The 20,187-nt window shown below is 51.3% G+C and overlaps 2 protein-coding genes across 5 annotated transcripts in view; one reads left to right on the top strand and one right to left on the bottom strand.

Annotated features, from left to right (window-relative positions):
* Positions 1-3,994, top strand: part of LOC116832741 (immunoglobulin superfamily DCC subclass member 3-like) — an 18,085-nt gene extending 14,091 nt beyond the window's left edge. Inside the window, exon 11 of the mRNA XM_075071372.1 lies at positions 3,931-3,994. Coding sequence (XP_074927473.1) covers positions 3,931-3,994 — 64 coding nt within the window. The remainder of the gene's footprint in view (positions 1-3,930) is intronic.
* The window catches only part of GATAD2B (GATA zinc finger domain containing 2B), a 77,943-nt gene continuing 60,776 nt past the window's right edge, over positions 3,021-20,187 (bottom strand). For 3 of the 4 annotated variants that reach the window (XM_075071030.1, XM_075071031.1, XM_075071032.1), the window contains 5 exons: positions 15,657-15,972; positions 14,011-14,213; positions 12,084-12,194; positions 10,559-10,676; positions 3,021-9,791 (listed from right to left, as the gene is read on the bottom strand). In XM_075071030.1, coding sequence (XP_074927131.1) covers positions 9,658-9,791; positions 10,559-10,676; positions 12,084-12,194; positions 14,011-14,213; positions 15,657-15,972 — 882 coding nt within the window. In that variant the 3' untranslated portion in view covers positions 3,021-9,657. The remainder of the gene's footprint in view (positions 9,792-10,558; positions 10,677-12,083; positions 12,195-14,010; positions 14,214-15,656; positions 15,973-20,187) is intronic. The other variant, XR_012656836.1, reaches the window with a different exon arrangement.

Here is a 20,187-nt window from a genome sequence, read left to right as displayed (position 1 = left end):
GCCTCCGGCCGCTCCGGCAAGTTCCTCCTGCCTAAGGTGGGGGCAGTGTCCGGAGCCCAAAAGTAACAAAGTCAAAGCAACAAGTACCGGGAGCCGCGCATGCGCCCCGCCCACAGCAGCGGATCCGCTTCAGGGCCCCCTTGGTGTTCATACCTCAACTGCTAGAAGAGGTCCTCATCCTCCCTGATTGAACTAACCTCATTATCTCTAGCCTGATTCTTGCCTGCATATTGATACTTGCCCCTGGAAAGTTCCACTACATGCATCCGACGAAGTGGGTATTCACCCATGACAGCTCATGCTCCAAAACTCTTTGCCGCTGAAAATCTAAGTACACTATATCCACTGGATCCCCTTGGTCCACATGCTTCTTGACCCCCTCAAAGAATTCTAGTAGATTGGTGAGGCATGATTTCCCTTTCCAAAAACCATGTTGACTCTTTCTCAATGAATTAGGTTCATCTATATGTCTGACAATATTGTTCTTTATTATAGTTTCAACGAGTTTGCCCGGTACTGAAGTTAAGCTTACAGGCCTGTAATTGCCAGGATCACCTCTGGAGCCCTTTTTAAAAATTGGCATCACATTAGCTCTCCTCCAGTCGTCTGGTACAGAAGCTGATTTAAACAATAGGTTACAGATTAGTTAGTAGTTCTGCAATTTCACGTTTGAGATCCTCCAGAACTCCTGGGTGAATCCCATCTGGTCCTGGTGACTTATCACTGTTTAGTTTATCAATTTGTTCCAAAACCTCCTCTAATGACACCTCAATCAGGGACAGTTCCTCAGATGTGTCACCTAAAAAGAACGGCTCAGGTCTGCGAATCTCCCTCACATCCTCAGCCATGAAGACAAACACAAATAATTCATTTTGTTTCTCCTCACTGGCCTTATCGTCCTTGTGTGCTCCTTTTGCACCTCGATCGGCCAGTGGCCCCACTGGTTATAGAGCAGGCTTCCTGCTTCTGATGTACTTAAAAAAAAAATCTTTGCTATTACTTTGAGTCTTTGGCTAACTGTTCCTCAAATTCTCTTCTTGGCCTTCCTAATTATATTTTTACACTTCATTTGCCAGTGTTTATGCTCCTTTCTATTTTCCCCACTAGGATTTAACTTCCACTTTTTAAAGGACACCTTTTTGCCTCTCACTGTTTCTTAAACTGTGTTGTTTAGTGACAGTGGCTCTTTTTTGGTTCTCTGTTTTTAATGTAGGATACACATTCAAGTTGAGCATCAATTACTGGGTCTTTAAAAAGTGTCCACGCAGGTCGCAGAGATTCCATTTTTGGCACTGTGCCCTTTACTTTCTCTTTAAACTAACCTCATTCGTGTCTCATTCCCTCATCAGAAACAAAATGCTACAGTGTTGGGCCACTGTGGTGTTTTTCCTGCCATGGGGATATTAAATTTGGTCACTTACCAAACGGTCCAACTATATTCACCTCTTGGACCAGATCCTATGCTCCCAGACTAAATCAAGAATTGCCTCTTCCCTTCTGGGTTCCAGAACCAGCTGCTCCAAGAAGCAGTCATTTCAGGTGTCAAAAAACTCCCTCTGGATCCTGTCCTGAGGTGACATGTATGCTCCAGTCAATAGGGGGATAACTGATTGTTTATTATTGATTTTTTTATTTTAATAGCCTCTCATCTCCCTGAGCATTTCACTGCCCTGGTCAGGTGGTCAGTAATATATCCCTACTGCAGAAAGAGAGAAAAACACCCATTTGCTATCAGGGCAGAGCTGATGAATTCTTCCACCCGCAGCTTTCTGAAAGAGACAGTTTGAAATTGTCCACGTTTTTTGTTGCAGTGTGTTTGAGCGGCAGCATGCTGGAGGGGAAGATCCCTTCCTGTCACCCTCGCAGCTATGGGGAGTAAAGACAACAAAGGGTTAAAGCCAAAATGTTCCAATTCAGCCCAACCCAACTTTTGCAGCCCCACGGTGCTGGATGATTGGCCAGGGCTGACGGGACAGGACTCCTTCAGCGCAGGTCTTACCGAGCACAAGCCTGGTCTGGCTGCAGGTCTCTCCCTAGCACTGCGGCACAATTCAGCTGTAAACGAAGAAAGACACAGGTGTCGGCATGGGAAGCAGAGTAGTAGAGGGTGCAGGATCTGGGCACCTGGCTCAGCTGTTTGTGCCCATTTCGTCCCAGCGGAAACCTAGTGGTAGGTTTAACCTTACAGTGACGCGAGGGGCAGGGCTGGCCCAGGAGTTATAGCCAACAGCCAGGCAGCAGCAAGGGCAGGGCCACATGGCCATCCCTGCGCTCTTCACTGCCACCTCCATTTCGGTGCCCTTCTCCCCGAGGCTCCTGGGGGCAGCCCCAGCTGAAAGGTTTGTGGTTCAGTGGTCGGCTCGAGGCCCCTCGCAGGCAGGAAGGTGAGGAAAGATGTTCAGATGTGTCCAGGAGGCTCCCCCAAGGGTCTGGCTCATAACACTGGAGACCACGCTCTTGGCCTGGGGAGGGTCATTTGATGCAACCTGAAAAGGCTTTTCCATCTCTCCTGCTATTTCCATGAGGCACATCATTAGCCTCTGGAACTCACTGCAACATGATGTCATTGAGATCAGCTGTTAAAAAAGGCATAAAGGGAATCACCCAGCAAGAAGAATATCCAGTTAGAACAGCAACAAGGATCCAAATGTTCCCTCTTCAGGACATGAGCCAATTGCCAAGTGCAGGTGCAAAGCAGACACTTCCAGGGAAAGGCAGGCAGCAGAATTGCTGCCTGGCAGGAACTTGCAAGATTTTGAAACATGGTTTAATCCCAAATGGGGATGAAGAGTCAAAATCTCAGAATTTTGGCAGAACCCCCTCCCTTCCCCCCAAAAAAACTATTTTGTTTTATTTCTAGAAACAGATAGTTCTGTAATTTCTCACTAAAACTGATCAATGTGTTTCATGGGACTAGATTTGACTCAGCGTTTTCTGAAGGAAAAACAATTCCTGTGGAAAGGTTCCCTCGCCCTCTCTGGGGCACCACCCCACCCCAAATGCAACGCACCAGCCTCATAAAAAGTTATAAATCATTCCTTTCTTTATTAAACATAGCTTGCAAGTGATAAATATTACAAAGTTTTTTTTAATCCTTTCTCCAAAAATTAGCTTATTTTTAACCAGTCACTGCATAATCACTTGGCAGTATTTAAACAGCTTTTTTTTTTTTTTTTTAAAACCAGATTTCAAAACACAATGCAAAAGAAACTTAAAATTGTGCAAAAGGCCTGGTTTCCCCCCCACCTCTCGGTTAGCTAGGCTGCGGCTGTGAGGCTGGGACCCCTTCGTTTTGCCATGCTGTACCCCTTGCTATCCACCCTGACTTCTCCCTCCCCTCTGAGCTCGAAGGGCATCCCTCAGTGCGGATATGCAGTCAGGACCAGGGCAGAGCACGGCACCAGTGCCTTTGGGGGAAGGAGGCCTCTGCTGAGAAGTCAGATCCAGCAGCACCCGTCCAGGGACATTGGGCACTCAAGCCGGTGACTCCAGGCCCTGAGCAGCCAGACTGGAAGCAGCTACGGAATGGAGTTTGCGGAAGTGGGGAGTGATTTTGCGTGCCCAGTCTGAGATGCCTTAAAGGGGCCTAGTCTTCCAGGAAGGGCTGCCCGAAAAGCCAGGCCCCTTTGCAAGGCTCCAGTTGGGCCTCTACAATCACCTGTGAAGATTTGGGCTACACTTGGTGTCGGGAAGGGACATGACAACACCTGGGCCAACCCTGGGAAGATCTGCTGAGAGGCGCAGCGGTTCCTGCTCTGAAGTGCTATGCTAAGGGGGAGCCTCTCGCTCCTGCTCCTGAGCAAAGCTTTACCGCCTTTCCCTCGGTTCGCTCCCTCAGAGCTAGCCACAGCCTGGTGGAGCAAGCTGGATTCCAGCCTGGCTGGAGAACTCAACCTCCTGCTCGGTTTCAGCCATGTCAACTGGGCGCAGATACAGTGAGAACACGCTGGAGGAGGAAGGCAACGACTGGCTCCCAGCTCCCGAACAAGTTTAGCAAGAGTCACTGATCTGGAGTCTTTCCAGAGCAGAGCTGCACGTGCTGGTGACAGAGTGCAAACAGAAGTCCGCAAAATGCACTGGAATGGTCTCTGTCCTCTCTAAAGCCTCCTGGTGCAGCCTATGCCCAGCCTGTCCCTACCACAGCACCCCAAGGGAATGGGGTCTGCCCTGGAGCTGCTTAGCCCGTTTCTGAGCCAGCCAATCCCTCCGTCAGTGCAGCCTCTTTGCCACATAACAGCTGGAGGGGCTGGCGGTGCTCATGGGAGGGAAAGCATGGAAGTGAGACACACACACACACACCCTTCACCCCTAGAAGAGAGGGGGCTTTAGCTTCCCACCCCACCCAGTCCAGCACATTTCGCTCCCCTCCCGTCATGCAGACAGCTGGGGGAGCCTTTGCTGCTGGTACCAGGAGCCCACCCTGAAGGGGATCAGTCCCTGGGTGTTCTGGTGCCGTTGATCCCTGGGCCCTCTGCTCCAGCTGCCAACACCAGGATGCTTGCAGGGAAGCAGGTGGGTGCATGTGGTGACATGGAAGGCTTCAGAGGAGCCAGGAACTGGCAGGCAGGGGTGAGAGGGACTGGAGAGAACAAGCCATTACTCAGCCCTGGGGAGCAGAGACCCCACACAATGGGCCCCCCTGCAGACCCCCCTTCGTCCAGGCTGAGGGGAACGCTAGGGCAGCCCTAGCGTGATGCTGCTCACCCCACAGGGGTTTGAGAACAGGTGCAAATGCTGAGAGGGTTTTTCCAGCAGGTCAAAGGGTGGGCAAGCAGGTTCTGAGCCTGGGCTGGTCAGAGCAGGACCCGCCAGGCTGCGTCCACAGGAAGGCACCCAGCTGGGGTGAAGGGGGGTCTCCAGGTGGGATCAGTTGCAGGGAGCGTAGGTGCTGGCTGGCTTAGACTCGGGTGCCACTGGAGGAGGCGGTGACGAGAAGCCAGGGCTCCAAAGGACTCCGGGTCTCGCAGAGGCACACAGGGAGAGTCTGGTCAGGCATTGGTAAGATACTCAGAACCCAGTGCCAGCACCTTTACATCAGACCAACAACTGCTTCCGCTGCCCCTCCACGGGAGGGGCCAACGGCCACAGGAATCCTGGGGCAGCCGTGCTGAGAGCAGCCAGTCAGCGCACTGGAGACCACTCATCTCAAGCTCTCTGGATTGCCATAGCTGCTGGAAACAGATGTTCCCCCCATTCCCAGCAGCCGGTCTGAGAAGCTCTGGACCAATTCATCCTGGGTCCCTGCCTGTTTTGGACTCTGCTCAGCGCCTGCACGGCCTCTGGCTGGCAGAACACGAAGGAAGCCGCACACGCAGGTTGTCATAGATGTATATTGTATATATGCCAACGCATAATAAAAACAGTGCAAATACAATTACAGTTCATAATACTTGTCCCCACCCCGGTCCCACTCCCCAAGATCCGGATGCTCCCACGGGAATGCACCACCACTGCTGGTTAGAGACACATCACGAGCCGTAAACCTAACGCTGCCTCCACTGCACTAGGGGGTGCTGGTAACTTGTAGGGTCCTTTGTGTGTGTGAAAGGCACAGATTTGGGAGGTGGCGATTGCCACCAGTGCATTTCTGCAGGCTAGCAGTTCCCGCCCGGACGAGAGCGCCAGCCCCTGGGATCTTTGCCCTCTGCAGCTGTCTGACTTTGCTCCCCTAACCCACCCACTGGAAACCACCCCTTTTGCACGTTTCAGGTCATACACAAAAGGTCACACTACAAAAGGACGTAACAACTTTCACAATATCCATGGCGAGGCTGTTTTTTTTTTTTTGTTTTGTTTTGTTTTCTACACAATGTACAATTGTTTTTAATGTGTCAAGAAATAGCTTATATACACGAATGAGTCCTTGTTATAACATTTCGGCAGCAATATCATAAGCTAATTAAGATCTCGTTGGGGTGGGTGAGTGGAGATGGGTGAGGGTTAGAGAAGAAAGGGAGGGATGGGTTATGCCTTTGGAGGAACAAAAAATAAAACCCCACTAAGCGTTCACAAGCAGCTCTACATCTAGCTGTAAAAGAAAAGCTAACCGAAGCGGGGAAAAAAATCCCTATTTCTGTATCTAAAAAAAGAGACAATTTTCTACCATACATCACATCCATAAAGGGGGAGGGGCACTTTACCAGGGATTGGGGGTGGTCGCGCGCTGTGGTCAAGACAAAAAAAATTTAAACCTGTGCAGATCACAGACAAAGCAAGCATCTTAATTCCCCTTAGACACAGAGATCAGTAGGCAGAGTGAGGTGGGAGGGGTGGGGTGTCAAATACTGCAATGAACCAAACTGCTGGCTGTAGAGTCGGACACTCCACCATCCCAGCGGCAGTGCAAGGATCTAGGCACCAGAAACTCCCTGGGGATTTAACATGACGAAGTTGGGGACATTCCCCAGTGGAGGGGGTAAGGTGCCCAGGGCAGCAGGAGGAGTGAAGGATGGGCTCTGACGACTGGGGGATGGAAACACGAAGCAGTTGCCGTTCTTGGTGCTCCCAGGTTTATCACCACGACCTGACGCCTGCCGACTGCTGTGCAGTGAACCCAGCCCAGGGCCCAAAGGGAACATTTGCTCTGTGCTTTCTAACTCAGGGTACCCCCCTGCGAAGTGTGGGAAGAACCTGCTGTTGCAGGAAGTGTTTACAGAACCAAGGAACAAAACCCAGAGATGAGGTTCAGCCCCCTAGGCCTGCTGGAGATGAGAATTTCTGTTTCACATGAACAGCTGGGGCTGCACGCAGGGAGAGCCCCTTAGCACCACAGAACCCATCGATGTGTGGACACGCACTTCCAGGACAAGCATTGGGGGAGAGGGGAGATTCATGAGTGATTTTACGATTCAGCAACTGATCAGCAGGAGTGTGGGACCACGGAGAGGGGGGAAAACAGCTGCGGGCCAAGTAATACAACTGGCTCCCATCGCTGGCTGGGTCTTGAGAACAGCTCTCTGATGACATCTGCCAAAGGGAAGGAGCGATTCAAGGCTACAGCCGGCAACAGATGGGCCAGCAGGGTCTCAGCAGGCCCGACCTATCCCAGTAAAGCCACTGTGCACCTCCAGCACTCGATGGACACCCGGGAGCCCACACAACACCCCTGTGAGGCAGGGAAGCATCACCTCCAATCTACAGCTGGGGAAAGAGAAAGGTGAAGTGACTTACCCAAGCCCACAGACCTGGGAGTAGAACTGGGGAGTTCCTGGCTCCCGGACCCATGCTCGGACCACGCTGCCTGCCACAGACGCAGGTCAGCCTTCACTGCACTGAGTCAGACAGGGTGATCTGCGAGGCCCGGGCTGCAGGATGGAAATAAATCTATAAGCAAGCAACAGGGAAGTTTCCTTTCACCAACCACTGCAATAATCCAGCTGGGGGACCCTGAGCCCCTTCCCAAGAAATTTCACTTAGCATCATTACTGTTAACTTGCTCTGACAATTAACTAGCGCACCAGGCCCCAGCCACAGGGACTCTTAAGTATTGCACATTTTTAATTTTCATCTCAACCAATCTGCTCGGGCCACTTCGTACCTCTCGGTAACATCCACTGGGGAAGATGGGGGCAGGGGACAGCGGGATAAAGCCAGCTCCATGTCCAGAGGGAGGCACAAAGAACGGGCTGATCATTTCTCAGGTTTATCAAAGTGCTTCCCGCTAAGCACAGCAGGTTGATACGGAGAATCAACATCCCAGGGCCGTGCCAGCTACAACAGCGAACCACAAAACAAAAAAGAAAAAAAAAAAAAGCTGCTGCGCATTCCACTAGGTTCCAAAAAATCCCTTTGCCTCTGGGGGGCCCCGGCCACACATCCACGCCCCTCAGGTATTCTTAAGTGCTCACTGAATCGAGGGAGTGGGGGCCACCGAAGCAGAGACAGGGGAAGGGCCTGTTGTACCAGCACGTGCCCCCCCACCTTGAGATGATGGGGTGAGGGAGAGAAGTCTGCACAGGAACGGGAGCAGGTAGGGAGGCCCTAGTTCTTGCACTGATACAGACCCTCCTCTCCAAAGACAGGGGCAGGCGTGCGGTGCCTCTTGGGGAGAAATCCTGCTGGCTTTCAAGGGAAAGGCATCAGACGTCCTTCCTCAGTCACTCGGCAGCTCTCTGTTCAGACTATGGCAGTTCAGGTATTGCAGGGACAGTGGCGACGCAGCACAGGGCCATGCTGGAGAGAAGGGTGCCTCTTCCCAAACAGCAGTACTGCTAGGCACCCCAACAATGAAACTCCATGCACTTCATTGCACAATTAATGTTCCATCGGAAACGCCTTCCAAGGAGGGCAGGGTTCCCCCTCAGAAGCAGCAAATCAAGCATATTCGCTTGGTTTTGTAACAGTTTGGCCAAGGAGGTTCCCCTCCTGTATTTACATAATTCAATCAACAGCAAGTGGAAAGGCTCCACACCAGGGTCCTGCTCCCCAGAGGGCAGCTCTGCGGGGCCTCTTTCCAGGGTACCGGCGAGGAGCTGGCGCCCTCTGCTGCCAGGAGATGGTTCTGCTCTTCCCGGGTTCAGGTGCGGGCCCCCTGGGCGCGAGGGTAAGTGCAAATAGAACGATCCGCAGAAGAGGACTCAGCTTGCTCTTGCTTTGGGTTTGCTAACTCATCCAATCCACGTGCCCTGCAATGCTTCCTGCTCGGCCGCTGGGATGTGTACAGCTTCCTGGGGTCCAGAACAGGGAGCTGCTCTTGAGAGCACAACAGCAGGGCAAGGGGGATTAAAAAGGCTTGAGGCCCCTGTGCCCTTTGGTAGTTCATCACAGTCCCTCAGAGAACTTCAGCTTCTACACAGGGAGCATCAGAATTACTGGGAGACAGAAACACACACTAGGCAGCATCACGGGTCCGCTCCTGGGGCACACGCCCCAGCCGTTCCCACTGCACTGCATTATGGGGTCTGCTAGCACAAGTGATGGGATTCCCTGGCACAACTCACCAGCCCTGCCATCCCTTGCACTGCACGGTCAAGCACAGAGATCTGCATCCAGCCACACGTGCTGCAAGTGGCAGGTGCACTGCACTGAAACACAGCTCCTTCACACCCTGGGCTGCCTTCCTCCAGGGAGACATGCTCCATTAACATATGCATGCGGCCAAGCTGTTATGGACCAACCCCTCAGCGAGATTCAATCGGATGCATCCACAGAACCTCTGTCCCTTACCTCTTTTGGTGAGCAACTCAAAGAACGCAAGTCCTAATTTGCCCTACTAAGTGCATAGAATAGCTGTCCAAACACCAGCACACTGCCACCTCTCCCCCTCGAGTCAGCACTGACCACCCTTTACAGATGGTCACTTGGAGTAGAGTGGATGCTCTTAAAAAAAAATCTCTGGAAAGGAAAAAAAAGTTTAACCCTCCATTTAGCAGAGGAAAAAAAAACAAACAATTTAAAATTCTATGCTTTGTCATTACCAAAAAATAGCATCAAACGAGCATGAACACGTCTAGTGCTGATTTCAAGCAGACAATTGTCCTGACCTTGGGCAAGGGGAATGACCTCACTGCTACAGAAAACCAAAGAAGAGTTAGGTTGGGAAAGGACAGGTCGCTGAAGTTTTGAAATGTTTTTTTGTCTTTTTCCCTTGTATGGTAGGCACCAGTACAGGCACTGCATGCGACAGAAGTGGGGAGGGAGGGGAAGGGTCAATAGGCGTTATTTCTGTCCGCTGATGGACTGCGATATAGACCGTGGTGGGATCATATCTAAAAGGTATTCCCGCTGCCGGTCTGCCAAGCTCGATGCTTTGTGGCCTCCGATCCCAGCATTCAGGTATGCAATGTTAACACCTAGAGGGGAGAGAAAAGCAAGTGGGGACAATTACTCCTGTAACAAAGTGACACACCCAAACCCACCCCGCCCCACAGAGCACAGAGGGGGCCAGCTTAACAGAACTCATGTCATCGCATCTTACTGCCACTCCCTGTAAGAGAAGACTCCAGCCCCTATCCCTGCAACACAGGTCTGTCCCCTACACGAGCTAGCATCCTGTCAAGCCACGAGGTTTCCATGCTGTCCTTTGGGAGCATGCACCAAGTCAGGAGCAAGTGTGTGCTGGGAATAAATGAAGGTTCTACAAGGTCTCTATTGTCCTTGGCTGATAATCATTACGCTCAACAGTAATTAGTACAACTGACCCTTATTTGTTTTAAAGGCCATTTGGTTACAGAATCAATGAGAAAACAGGCCCAGCCTTATAATACAAAGCCACTGTCCCAGAAGGACACACGAGCCGTGATCAGCTCTCGTGTGTCAGAGCACGGAGCAGCCAGCCAGGCAATATCAGCACTTGTGCAGGGTCTCCAACTTCCATGCACTTGACCGACATTAACCTGTCCTCCCACCGACCCTCAGGTCAGGAGGATTATCTGTTTTAGAGATGGAGGAGCTAGAAGTGTCCCGGAGCAGGTCCCCCTCAGCACAGAGTTCCTGCGCTCAGGCCACTGGTCGCACTCTGAGGAGCGGACTTCCAGCCACCGACAACGTGGTTAAGATTCTTAGTCTAGTCTGCAGCCCAGCCTCCCTTCCCATTCCGCAGGCCAATGCTTGACATTACCTGGCATACCAAGGAGACCACCCGCAACAGACAGCTGGGGTGCCTGTGCGAAGTTGGACAGCATCGAGCGGGCAGAGGTGGGAATGCCACGCTGCAGAGTGTTCTGGGGCTGTGGAGCCTGTGGGAGAAAGAACGAACAAGTGGAAAGTGAGCAGTACACAAGCACTCTACCTCTTCCAGGAGCAGCACCAGTGAAAGAGCAAGGGCCATGCAGGGCTCTGGTCATAATCCACACCCACTAACGGAGATCCTGACCCAAAACCCAGCTCCAGCCTGGGGAAGTCAGGCAGCTTTGGTTTCACTAGGCAGGGAAAGGTGACCTATTCAGAGCTCCCATCTCTGTTGGAATAAAAGGCAGGAAGGTCCCAGACCAGTGTCAAAGCAAAACAGTGACCAACCTTGACAGGTCATTGACCGTCTGGCAGCGGGTGCGGGTGGGAACAGCAAGTGAGCAGCAGCCAGAGACGAGGGACTGCTCTCTGCCTTCGTCCCTGTCTTGAAAACCCAACGTTTGCCAATGACTGATTCCAGGCCTCAGGCAGCCTTACCAGGCTGGGAGCTCACTCCGTTACCTGCTCCCTCTGCTGGCTGATCTGGGACTGAGAAGGGGGTTATACGCCTTCCTGGCAGGACTGGCGCTAGGGTTTTGAGCGCCCTAGGCAGACGGCAATTTCGCTGCCCTGTGCGCTGGTCCCGCGGCTCCAGTGGAGCTACCGCAGTGGTGCCTGCGGGCATTCCATCGGAGCCGCGCGAGCAGCCGACCATCTGCAGGAACCACTACGACAGCTCCACAGGAGCTGCCTGCCGCCCCCTCCTGCAGCGCCCTGACCCAGGGGACACTCTGGGCTGCTGGCTGCTGCAGAGGCGCCCTGACCCAGGGGACACCCTGGGCTGCCGGCTGCCGCCCTGACCCAGGGTCAGAGCTCCTCCGCGGCAGCCCAGCTCCCTCTCTATCCTAGCAGCAGGGCTGCTCAACCATTTAAAAAAAAAATTGGGGGTACTTTTTGGCACCCCCAAATCTCAGCGCCCTAGGCAACCGCCTAGTTCACCTAAATGGTTGCATCGGCCCTGCTTCCTGGCACTTGGCACTGAGGTGCCAGGGGAGCACCGCAGGGCAGGCAGCAGAGGGAGACCAAGCAGCTCAGAAAGCTGTCCCCATCACCTCTGCTTGTAGACCTGGTGCCACCCAGACTCAGGATCACTGCAGTGCCTCCGACTACTACAGCGTGTGGACGGGGGAAGAATTACAAAGGGATGGTGATACTGAGAGGGAAAGGGCTCACAAAGTACCGGGGATGGATGAGAAATGGCCCTCCAGCATTATGAAGAGCTGTTTGGAGGCGACAGGATAAGTCTCTCAAGGCTGGTCTGACATAGCAGAGCAGAGACTCAGCACCCCAGCTGCATGGGCACTGGCTCTGGCCATCAGGACAATGCATTCCACCAACTGAAAAGGGCCAATCCCTTCCCGCCGTGGCCCCCAGAGGCTGGCGGGCTGCTGTCACACACAGCTGGAGCTGCTCACCTGGCGGAGTGTGTGGTGCCTCATGATGGTCTCCTGTTTGCTGACACTGGACACTGCAGGAGTTGCAGTGGGAGATAAGGCTGCCTGCTGCTGTAGCCTCTGCTCAATTTCCTGCAGGAGGCAGAGGCATTTTAGAGCAACACACAAGGGGGAAATTTAGGAGCATTTACCCCACTGGCGATTTTCGGTGATACGCAGGAACAATCCCTTCTCTGGGGCCCTTATGGGCAGCAAGGTCAGTGTACAGGAGAGAGAGAGTCTCATTTAAATCTGCTGCCTATGCTGGGGGGCTGGGGAGGCAGAGGTAGAAAAAATGCCAGGGAAAGCCAGCCTTGAGCTCCATCTGCCCTCAGAGCAAGAGGAACGCAAGCTGCACGTGATTTAGTTACTGAGCAGCCCTCACTGACTCTCCCCTTCCTCCCAGTGCTCCCAACACCCCTCTGCCTGAACTGTTGCCCAGGGTCTGATGTTTGCTGGAGATTGTAAACTGTTCATTTAGGTCTGGAAAACGCCTTGTGCACCAACAGCGATACACAAGGCCAGCTAATCAGCTCTACCCAGAGCAAAGGGTGTCGCAGTTTAGTCTGGGTGCGGACTGCCAGACGGGTGAGAGCTGACCAGACTGGCAGAGGATCTTAACCTACACGGCCCAGTCCTGGACCAGGACAAACAGGGGCTAGCTGGAGTCCTTGCAAAGGAGGTGGCTTGCAAGGGCCAGGTGGGGAGAGCAGCAGTGTCAGGGGATGTTCCCAGTATTCCCAACCCACACAGGCTGAGTCACAGATAAACCATCCCAGTGGATCTTGGCAGCCCTGAGGATATGCGGGTCAGTGCTGCTCACTGGAGACCCACTGGACTTTACCGGAGCTTTTCAAAGTGTGCCCAGTTGCCACTGGCCTCCACAGGGGGCTAGGCAGCTCCTGCCTGCAGGGGGAGCTTTTCGAAGTTACAGAGTGACCGAATGCTGCAGCTCTGGAGTAGCTGGCCATTTGTTCCTCGCTGAATTACACATTCCCCAGCCTACAAGCCGGGCCTGGCCGCTTCCCGCATGGACCTCAGTTGGCTGAAGTCTGTTCACCTGACCCAAGTGATAAGGGAGGGGGAACCCAGTTAGAGTCTCTCTGACATCAGTGCAGCTTCTCTCCCTGCCCTTGTTCTCAGCTCCTGCTGCTAAGCTGTAACCCCCACACTATGGTCACCATCCATCCGAAAAGGGAGTCGGCAGGACTTCGTTCAGAGCCGCCCTGCACTGCTCCCCACTGAGCTGCTCTGGGGGGAGCAGAGCTTCCCTGCTATGGTGGCAGCAGCTAAATACACTGCACCTATAATGCTCCCAGCCACAAGCGGAGGGACGAGTCCAACTCCAGGCCCCCACGATGTTCCTTCAGAATCACTCCTGTGGCCTGGCAGGGACACAAAACACTCTGCAAACACCAAGTGTGGAGGTAGGCAAATGTCCCCATGTGACAGCTAAGCAAACAGGCATTGAGCGGTTAAGTGACTTCTCCAGTATTACAGGAAGGCTGGGGCATAACTGGGAACAGAAGCCAGTAGCCCTGACTCCTAGTTCCCAGTCCACTCTGCCTCCCACTGCTAGTGTGGCAAACGAGTTCTCAAGCCACTGAGAGAAGGTACAGAAAGGAAAAGGAGTAACAGACCTCAGGAAATACTCCAGTCACTGCAGGAGAGGGTATTTTCAGATACCTAGCACTGGCTTTTTTTTTTTTTTTTTAAACAAAGTTACTGCACTGAAACAGGCACCCCTCAAGGAAGTGAACCATAGCAAGGCTGCACGGAGCAAAGGGAAGAGATTGCCTCTGCACACGCTGCAAACCCATGCACTGCCAGGGAAGCAAGAAGCTGAGATTGGAAGCAAGACTAGAGCTGGAGGATGCCTGGGTCTCCAGCAGGGTGGGATGGAACTTGCCTGCTCCTGCTGCAGTGCTTTCACGAAGGCATTCTTCAGCCGGTTGGTGTGCTCTGCTTTCAGCGCCTTCTTCTGATTGGAGGTCATGCACTGCTCGCACAGGATCTTCCCGCTCTTCTCCTGCTTCCAGTGCGGGGTGAAGTCAGTGCGGCACTGAGCACAGACAAAGGGCTCCATGCGCAGGAGGGAAGCGCAGCCTTTGCCTAGACACCACCAAGAACAGGGTTAATGGAGTGGCACGGACTCCCCCAACCTCCCCCACAATCATGGAGACAGAACCAACCTGCACCCTTCGCTTTGTTAGGAGAACCTGGGTCAATGGAAGGAAGGGGTGCTCAGCGCTCAAAGCATGTGGCAGCATTCCCAAAGAGTAACTTTGGATGGGAGCAGACCAGGCTTTGCCATACGATATGCTCAGGGCAAACATGGGCATGGTCCTCCCTGTACAGCTATGCATGAGATTCCAGTCTTCTCTCATTCCCAGCCTCTAGGGAATTGCAACATGAGGCAGCTCTCAGGTAGGGGGCTTCCCAGTTACTGCCCACAAGGATGGAAGCTGCCAGTGGCCAGCTTTAAAACCAGGAGTTAAACCATCAGGTTCCAAATAGGGCAGACACTGACATCTGCTGAGCTCCACTGGAGTTCAACAGGACAAAATCCAACAAATGATGGACGATTTTAAAGAGACCTCATCTAGAACCTGGAATTCCCTCATGCAAACAACTCCACTGGTACAGTGCATCCCTGTTCCAAGCCAGTCACCCTATAGACAGTATTTGCTCCCCTCTCTAGATACAGATTGTATCTTGCCTAAGAACACTGCAGAGGGATTTACATAACAGAGTTCTTACAACTCTGCTTCTGGCTACTCTTCCTGTTCCCATGGTAACAGACTTTAGAGCACTGAAATCAGGGTGAGGTGCTTTTAAAACAATTATTTCAAAAGAAGGTGCTTTAAAAGACAGGCTGTTGGTGGAGATTCAAAGTCCATTTCCATGGGAATGGCAACAGCGGGCCAGACACAGGAGCCCTCTGGCACTGAAATTGCTCAGAAGAGGGACTCACGACGTTTTGCATCTGAACTCCAGAGGCTTGTTTTGTGGGTTTTTCCAGGTAAAGGGGTGGGGGGAGGATTCTTTAAAAAGTCTCCCCTTTACCCCCCCACCCAAGGATAGCGTGAAGGGGGGGAAGCTGACCAGGGACCCGTTCAATGCTTGCTAGCCAATCAGCAATCTGCTCTCTCGAGGGCCACACAGTACGCCTGTACACAGGCAGGCAGCTCTCCAGCCTACTCCCTGCCATTAGCACAGCACTAGTGTTTCACTGCCCTGGGCTCTGCAATGCTAGAATACTACTTAGCACTTTACAGCCATTAATCCTCCCAACACCCCTGTGAGACAGGGAGCCAAGCACAGCCCGTTCTGCAGATCGAAAGCTGGAGGTGGAGAGGTGAAGTGACAGAGCCAGACTCCCATTCTTTAAGCCAAGGATCGCAGCACTAGGCAAAAGGAAGTATGACCCCATTTTACATCAGGGGAAAACAGAGGGAAAGTGACTAGGCCAAAGCTACCAATCTAGGAATAGAACCCAGGCATCCTGACCTCAGGTCTAGCCACTGCTGTCTTTGTAGTAGTCACATTGCTCACCTTGACTGTCAATAACACTCTGTACCACCTCCTCCAGCCCCACCATGTAGATGAACTCGCTGTTGGCTGCGCTGGGCAGGAAGTGAAGCAAGGGCGCTGGCGGTTTTGGGGGTGGAATCTCCAGCAGCGTTTTTTCCAGTTGCTTGCGCAGGGCAAGCTTGGCAGCTGCCTGGGAATTGGCAGCATCATTCAGAGCACTGGGGCTGGGGAGTGGGGACGACACCCTGTTCACAGTCCCGGGCTGGATATGAGAGGCAAGGTTCATGTAGATGGCTGAAGAGGTCGTACGCTGGCAAGGAACAGAAGAACTTGACTGCTGGAGAGGGTAAAAAAGAGGGTTAGGGCCGGCGCCTGATGGCCAAGCAAAGAAAGGACAGTGCAATCTGACTGATGAGGACTTGCGAGCACACTGTACTATGGCTCTGGGTAGCCTGCTGAAGCCAGATACAGCTCAGTGTTCAACACTGAAGTCACTACAACAGAAAGCCAGGGGCCAGGAGGGTGTGTCTTAACCTCTGCCATTAACTAATCAGCAACATCACCATGCCCCAAGAGACATCTCTGGAGGAATTAAATCTGCATCAAAAATACTCTCCTGCAACATCCTATAGCCAGCTTAAGGAGCTTCTGGCTACATGACCACAAACTCAAGCCCTGCACTCGGGTGCCTGCGCCACCCTCATCTGGAGTGTAGGCAGCACAATGTGCTGTGATTCACTCGCTGGCACCATTGCTCGCTGTCAAGTGGTGCTCCTCCACCTTTTGCCTCACTGACCTGGCATGTGCCCAAGCACCACCACCACCGCCAGATGGGTGTCCCTCTCCTCCCACACAGGTGTGCAGAATACACCAGCTACCCCCTGTTCCATCCCCAGCAGCTGTCTTCTGTATCCTCCATTTGCTTGGGTTCTCAGCCCTCGATTCCTTTGGCACATGATAGTCACAAAGCACCTCACAGAACCCTCTGCTGACTGCAGATAGAGTATTCAGAACCACTTCCTGCAAGGGGCCAGAGCCACGTGTGCAACCAAAGTGCGCTTAGAGGCTGTGGCTGCCTATCTTCCCCGTTCCAAGTGGCTTTCCCATTTCATATGGCTGAACATTGCAATATGGGCAAACAGAAGACTGTCCCAACCAGTAATAGAATATATATTTGGTTCTTCAAAAGTTAATTTCCCAAAGCTGCAGAAAATTATGAATTAAACTGATTGGAGGAAAAATTTAGACATCCAATTCTGCTATCCAATTTTCAAAAGAATGTTGAAGATTGAAGAGGGTGCAGAAAAGGACACAAATTATTCAAGAACTAGAGAAAATGCCTCAATGAGAAACTTAAAGAGCTCAAATTGTCAGGCTTATCAAATGATTGAGTGGTGACTTGATAACAGTATCTAGAGACCTTCCTGGGGAGAAAACACTGGGTAATAAAGTGCTCTTTAATTTAGTGGAGAAAGCAGAGCAAGAACCAATGACTGGAAGCTGAAACTAGACAATTAGAAATTAGGCACAAATTTTTAACAGGGTGATTAATCACTGGCTAAACCATTAAGGGAAGTAGTGTATTCTCCACTGCTTGGAGCCTTCAAAATCAAGACTGGATGCCTTTCACCAAACCACAGCACTCAATACGGGGTAACGGGATGAAACGTAATAGCCTGTGATATGCAGGTGGTCAGACCAGATGATCTAGTGGTGTGTTCCGGCCCTGAACATGCCAAGCTCCACTCCATGTCATGAGGCATTCGCCATCCTAGCGAGGGCAGCAGCTGACTTAATGTCTTCACTTTTCAGCAGTTCGCAGCATTGTGCTCACAAACCATCTCCGTCTTGGCCTTTTCACACTCATTTTAGTTTCAGCCAAATCATTCACCGGTCCAGAAGACATTGCCTGTGACTTGGAACACACACATCAGGCCAGCATCTGAGTCACAATAAGCAAGGCCATTGTGCTGAGCTGACAACCATGCCCAACAAGCAATGTGAGCATCTGGTTTCTCCAACTTCTGTGATGGAGTTGGCACCAGATCCCTTTTTCTAATCTTTAGATGATAGTAAAGCCTTGATTCTAGTCAGGCTTTTGACAGTCCCACATGACTCATATAAGCAAACTACCAAAGCAACATCTAGATGAAATGACCAGAAGGTAGGCACGCTACTGGCTAAACTCAGTTACCAATGGTTCACTGTCAAACTGCAAGGGCGTATTAGTGTGGTCTTGAGGTCCACTCCAGCCCTATGAAAGTACCATGCTGTACCCTCCTTATCCACTCTCAGCCCTAGTGGTCTGATTTCCAGATGGAGCCCCTGTGTATCCTGATGTAGGATAAATGATGGCTGTAAATTTCTTGCCCTCAAACTGCAAAGAATATTCTGTGATCTTCAGGCTCTTCCTTTCTCTTTGAAAGGAAGGGTAGATGCCTAGACTGCCCTATATCAGTCCTCTGATCATTTGATTCGTTACATTCTTTAAATCTTGCATGGATGATGGCTCTTGCTCCTATCAGCAACTACAACTTATTCACAAGAGACAAAATTGCCCCAGCTGACAGATCTACAACATTCTCCTTCCACGTGCATCACAATTAGACTTGTTCTGCTGTGGACCCCACCTGTAGGATCAAAGCCTTCTGTAGCCAGCAGTCCCATTATAGAAAGTTTCTCAGTTGAGGATGGGAGGGAGAACCCCACCCCCAAGCCATACCTTTTAGGTGCCAAATCTGAGGAACTGTCCCAGAGTGAGGTGTCAGTACAGAAAGACTTGGAACAAACTCATCAATTAAACAGTGGTAAGTCACCAGGACCAGGTGGTATCCCCCAGGAGCTCTCAAGGAATTCAAACATAAAATTGCTAAACTACTAACAGTGGTATGTAACTTATCACTTAAATCAACCTCGGTACCAGATGACTGGAGGACAGCCAATGTAACAACTTTTAAAAACGTTTCCAGAGGCAATCCTGGGTTATTACATGCCGAGGAACCAAACTTCAGTACCAGGCAATTAGGTTGAAAATATAGTAAAAAACAGAATTATCAGACACACAGATGAACACAATTTGTTGGGGGAAGAGTCAACACAGGTTCTGTAAAGGGAAATCATGCCTCACCAATCTACTAGAATTCTTTGAGAGCATCAAACATGTGGACAAGGGGGATCCAGTGGTTATAGTGAACTTGGACTTTCTGAAAGCCTTTGACAAGGTCTCTCAAAGTAAGCAATCATGAGCTATGAGGGAAGGTCTTCTCCTGGATCTGTAACTGGTTAAAACAGAGGTCCTCAATCTTCTCCATGGGGCAGGTGCTGGACGACGAGCCACCGAGGACCATGGCTGGTGGACAAGCATCCGCCGAGAAGCGGCAACGTCAAGAGGCATCGCTGCCAAAAATCAGTGCAGTTTCAGTGGCGACGTCTCTTCAGGACGCCGCTTTTCGGCGGTATTTTGGCGAATGCTTGTCCACTGGCCAGTCCACTAGTGCACACAGATGCCCTGGCAGGCGCCATGGTGCCCACAGGCACCGTATTGGGGACCCCAGGTTAAAAGATAGGAAACAGGAATAAGTGGTCAGTTTTCACAATGGAGAGAGGAAAATAGTGGCATTCCCCAAGGAGCTGCACTAGGACCAGTGCTGTTCATAAATTATCTGGAAAAAGGGGTGAACAGTGAAGTGGCAAAGTTTTCAGACAATACAGAACAACGTAGTTAATTCCAAAGCTGACTAGGAAGAGTTAAAACTGGGTGACTGGGCAACAAAAAGCAGATGAAATTCCATGTTGATAAATGCAAAATAATGCATGCTGGAAAACAAACCAAACTCTACATACACAACGATGGGATCTACATTAGCTGTTACCACTCAAAAGATCTTGTAGTTATTGTGGATAGTTCTCTGAAAACATCCACTAAATTTGCAGTGATAGTCAGAGCTAAATGTTAGGAACCACTGGGAAAGGGAGAGATAGCAAGTCAGAAAATATCATCATACCACTACATAAATCTATGGCACACCCACACTTTGAATACTGCCTGGAGTTTTGAGATGGGGCGACCAGAAAAAGATATATTAGAATTGGAAAAGGTGCCGAGAAAGCCAACAAAAATGCTTAGGGGTATGGAATAGCTTCCATATGAGCAGAGATTAAGAAGACTGGGACTATTCATCTGGGAAGAGAGAATACTAAGGGGGGATATGATAGAGGTCTATAAAATCATGACTGGTGGGGAGAAAGTGACTAGGGAAGTGTTATTTATCCCTTCACATAACACAAGAACCAGGGGTCACCCAAAGACATTAATAGGGCAGCAGATTTAAATTCAACAAAAAGTATTTCTTCACCCAACGCACAGTCAACCTGTGGAACTCATTGCCAGGGAATGTTGTGAAGGCCAAAAGTATAACTGGGTTCAAAAAAGAATTAGATGAATTCATGGAGGATACATCCAAAACGGCTATTAGCAAAGAGTCAGGGACACAATACCCAGGTATCCTGCAACCCTTGTCTGGCAGAAGCTGGGACTGGACAACAGGGGATG

The sequence above is a fragment of the Chelonoidis abingdonii genome, chromosome 11 (genome assembly GCF_003597395.2).
Source record: "Chelonoidis abingdonii isolate Lonesome George chromosome 11, CheloAbing_2.0, whole genome shotgun sequence".
Classification (NCBI taxonomy): Eukaryota; Metazoa; Chordata; order Testudines; family Testudinidae; genus Chelonoidis; species Chelonoidis abingdonii.
Note: the sequence above shows the minus strand (reverse complement) of the source record. Positions and strands in the feature narration are given on the sequence as shown.